Genomic DNA, 2990 nt, shown 5'->3' with positions numbered 1-2990 from the left:
TGGGGGCGCTGGGAGAGAATTTGGGGGACGTGGGAGGGGATTTAGCGTTTGGGAGGGGATTTTGGGCTCTGGGATCCCTGCCCAGGGTTTGGGGCGTCACCTCTCCCACTCCTCCTCGGCCTCCTCGGCCGTCAGGGTGCGGTGCCGGGCCAGGGGGGTGAAGTTGTACCAGTTCCGCACCGGGAAGGCCTCGAAGGCGCCGTCGGGGCACTGGGTGAACACGTAGTAGGAGGCGTTTTCTGTCACCCCGCCCTTCTTCACCCCCCGGAACCTGCGAGAGCGGGATCAGCACCCCAAAATCCCCCCAAACCCCGCTCCTTTCCCACTCCCAAGCCGCCCCTTTCCCCTCTCACTTCCTGCCGGTTTTGCCGTTGACGCGCAGCAGCCAGGGCTGGTCCTCGGCCCGGAATTCCCGCAGGACGATCCCGTATTTCTTCCTCCGCGCCTCCTCGCGCAGCTTGCGGTGGAACTCGCTGCCGGCGCCGGACTCGGGCAGCTCCTCCTCGGCGTAGATGCGCTTGTTGCTCATGTCCCGCTCCATCCGCGCCTGCCCAGGGCTCGGGGTTGGTGCTGACCCCGAATCCCCGCGATCCCGGCGATCCCAGAGACCCCAAATCCCGGCTGGAGCAATGGGAGCCCTGCACCCCAGAGCTCAGCGCTCCCCAGCCCAACAGGAGCACTGGGAGCGATCCAGGCCCTGCACCCCCAATCTCAGCGCTCCCAGCCCAACAGGAGCACTGGGAGCAGCACTGGGAGCGATGAGGGCCCTGCACCCCCAATCTCAGCACTCCCCAGCCCAACACTGCCCATGGGAGCGGCACCAGGAGTGATCCAGGCCCTGCACCCCCAATCTCAGCGCTCCCCAGCCCAGTTGGAGCAGCGCCGGGAGCAATGGGAGCGATGGGGGCCCTGCACCCACAGAGCTCAGCGCTCCCCAGCCCAGTGGGAGCACTGGGAGCACTGGGAGCGATGGGAGCAATGGGAGCCCTGCACCCCCAATCTCAGCACTCCCCAGCCCAGCGCTGCCCATGGGAACGGCACTGGGAGCACTGGGGGCCCTGCACCCACAATGGGGCCCTGCACCCCAGAGCTCAGCACTCCCAGCCCAGCAGGAGCAGCACTGGGAGCAGCACTGGGGGTGATTCAGGCCCTTCACCTCCAATCTCAGCGCTCCCAGCCCAACAGGAGCACTGGGAACGGCACTGGGGGTGATCCAGGCCCTGCACCCCCAATCTCAGCACTCCCAGCCCCACGGGAGTGGCACTGGGGGTGATCCAGGCCCTGCACCCCCGATCTCAGCGCTCCCAGCCCAGCAGGAGCAGCACTGGGGGTGATCCAGGCCCTGCACCCCCGATNGCCTGGCCGCCGCAGCCCGAAGGGTCCCCCCGGTGCCCCCCGAGTCCGTGGGGGTCCCGGGCCGGGAGCCCCCCCTGGAGCTGCTGCCCGAGGCCCTGCGCTCCCGTTTGGGGGGGGTCTTCTTCTTCTGAGGGGGGAGAGAGAGACAGGGAGGGCTCAGGGGGCGTCCAGACCCCCGTGGGACCCCCGGAGGGAGGAGACCCCCCCCGGGCCCCCCTCACCGCCATGAACAGCGCCGAGGACGTCTCGCTGTCGATGTCGCTCTCCTCCGACGTCTGCGACTCATCGCTGCTCTCTGGGGGTTTGAGCACGTCACAATCCCGCTTTTCTGCCTGTTTTCCCCCAATTCCTGCCGGGGGGAGGGGTCTTACCCCTCTTTTTCTTCTTCTCCTGGGGGGTGGGGGTCGCTTTTCCCTCCTCTTCCTCCTCCTTCTCCTCTGCCTTCTCCTCCTCGCTCTCCTCGCTGCTCTCGCTCGCCTCGTCGATGCCTTTGTTAGGGGGGATCCTGAGGGTCCTGGACCCCAAAAATCCCCCCCTTGGACCCCAAAAATCCCCCCCTTGGACCCCAAAACCCCTCAGGAATTAAGAATGTGGTCCCAGCCTCGTCCCCAACTCCACCTTTTGGGCCTTCCTCCTCCTCCTTGGGCGCTTTGGCTTTGCCCGTCTCTTCCTCGCCGGAGCTGCTGCAGGACAAGGGGGGATTGGGGAGCACAGGAGGGGCTTGGTGGGATTTGGGGATCCCTGGGGGGGTTCTGGGGGTCCCAGGGAGGATTTCAGCATCCCTGGGGGGGTCTGGGGGGGACACTTTAGGTGGGCAGTGAGGTTGGGAGCATCACAGGGGGTCCCCACCCCCCCAAAATCCCCCCCAGGTCTTCCCTCCACCAGCACAAGGTGCCACAAGCCCTCACTGTGGTCCCCAAAAATCCACCCAAACCCACCCAGGACCCCCCAAAACCCCCCCAAGGACCCCCAGAACGCCCCCAGTCCCACCTGGAGCCGTCAGACATGTAATCCACCTCCTGGCCCTCGAAGTCGCCGTCGTCGCTGTCCTCGAGCGCTTCGTCCTCAGAGCCCTTCCTGCCCTTCCTCCTCTTCCTCTTGGGGTGTCCCCCGGCAGCCTTCGGCCTCGCCGCCTTCTCCCCTGGGAATTCCAGGTGTTTGAGGGGCTTTCAGGGGGGTTTGGGGGGGATTCTGTGGCTTTGAGAGGTAATTCTGGATTTGGGGTGGTTTGGGTGGATTTAGGGGAGGATTTGGGGGCTTTAGGGAGGATTTCTGTGGGGTTTTAGGCAGATTTTGGGGCTCCCCTCCTCGCCCTCGGTGTCTCTTCTCAGAACAGGGATATTCTGGGTGGATTTGAGGGGATTTTGGAGAGATGTGAGGAGGATTTGGGGGCACTTTGAGGAGGATTCTGTGGGATTTGGGGATTTCCCCTCTCACCCTCAGCCTCGCTGCCCTCGCTCTCCTCGGAGCTGAGCTCCAGATCCTCCTCCAGGTCGTGGATCCGGAGCCCCCCGCCCTTGCCCGGAGCCTTCCTCCCCTTGTCCTTGTCCTCCTCCTCCTCGTCCTGGTCCCGCAGGCGCCGCTGCTGCATGATGCTGAAGTGGTTCAGCACCTTGTTCCTCCTGGGGGGAGTC

The 2990-nt window shown here is 65.4% G+C and overlaps 2 protein-coding genes across 2 annotated transcripts; both read right to left on the bottom strand.

The window, feature by feature from the left end:
- Positions 1-43: 43 nt before the first annotated feature.
- LOC107199442 (general transcription factor IIF subunit 1-like) lies at positions 44-1328 on the bottom strand. Its single transcript, XM_015616768.3, has 2 exons — positions 354-1328; positions 44-271 (listed from the first exon to the last, which is right to left on the bottom strand). The coding sequence occupies exons 1-2, from the start codon at positions 539-541 to the stop codon at positions 97-99; spliced, it is 363 nt and encodes a 120-aa protein (XP_015472254.1). The 5' UTR covers positions 542-1328; the 3' UTR covers positions 44-96.
- LOC107199443 (general transcription factor IIF subunit 1-like) lies at positions 1235-2989 on the bottom strand (the record flags this gene model as incomplete). The annotated part of the gene is made up of 6 exons (XM_015616769.1): positions 1235-1483; positions 1578-1651; positions 1728-1844; positions 1975-2039; positions 2347-2497; positions 2794-2989. Coding segments are annotated over 6 exons (852 nt in total), but the record flags the coding sequence as incomplete, so codon positions are not given.
- Position 2990: the final 1 nt, after the last annotated feature.

The sequence above is a fragment of the Parus major genome, unplaced genomic scaffold (assembly GCF_001522545.3).
Source record: "Parus major isolate Abel unplaced genomic scaffold, Parus_major1.1 Scaffold717, whole genome shotgun sequence".
Taxonomy (NCBI): Eukaryota; Metazoa; Chordata; class Aves; order Passeriformes; family Paridae; genus Parus; species Parus major.
Note: the sequence above shows the minus strand (reverse complement) of the source record. Positions and strands in the feature narration are given on the sequence as shown.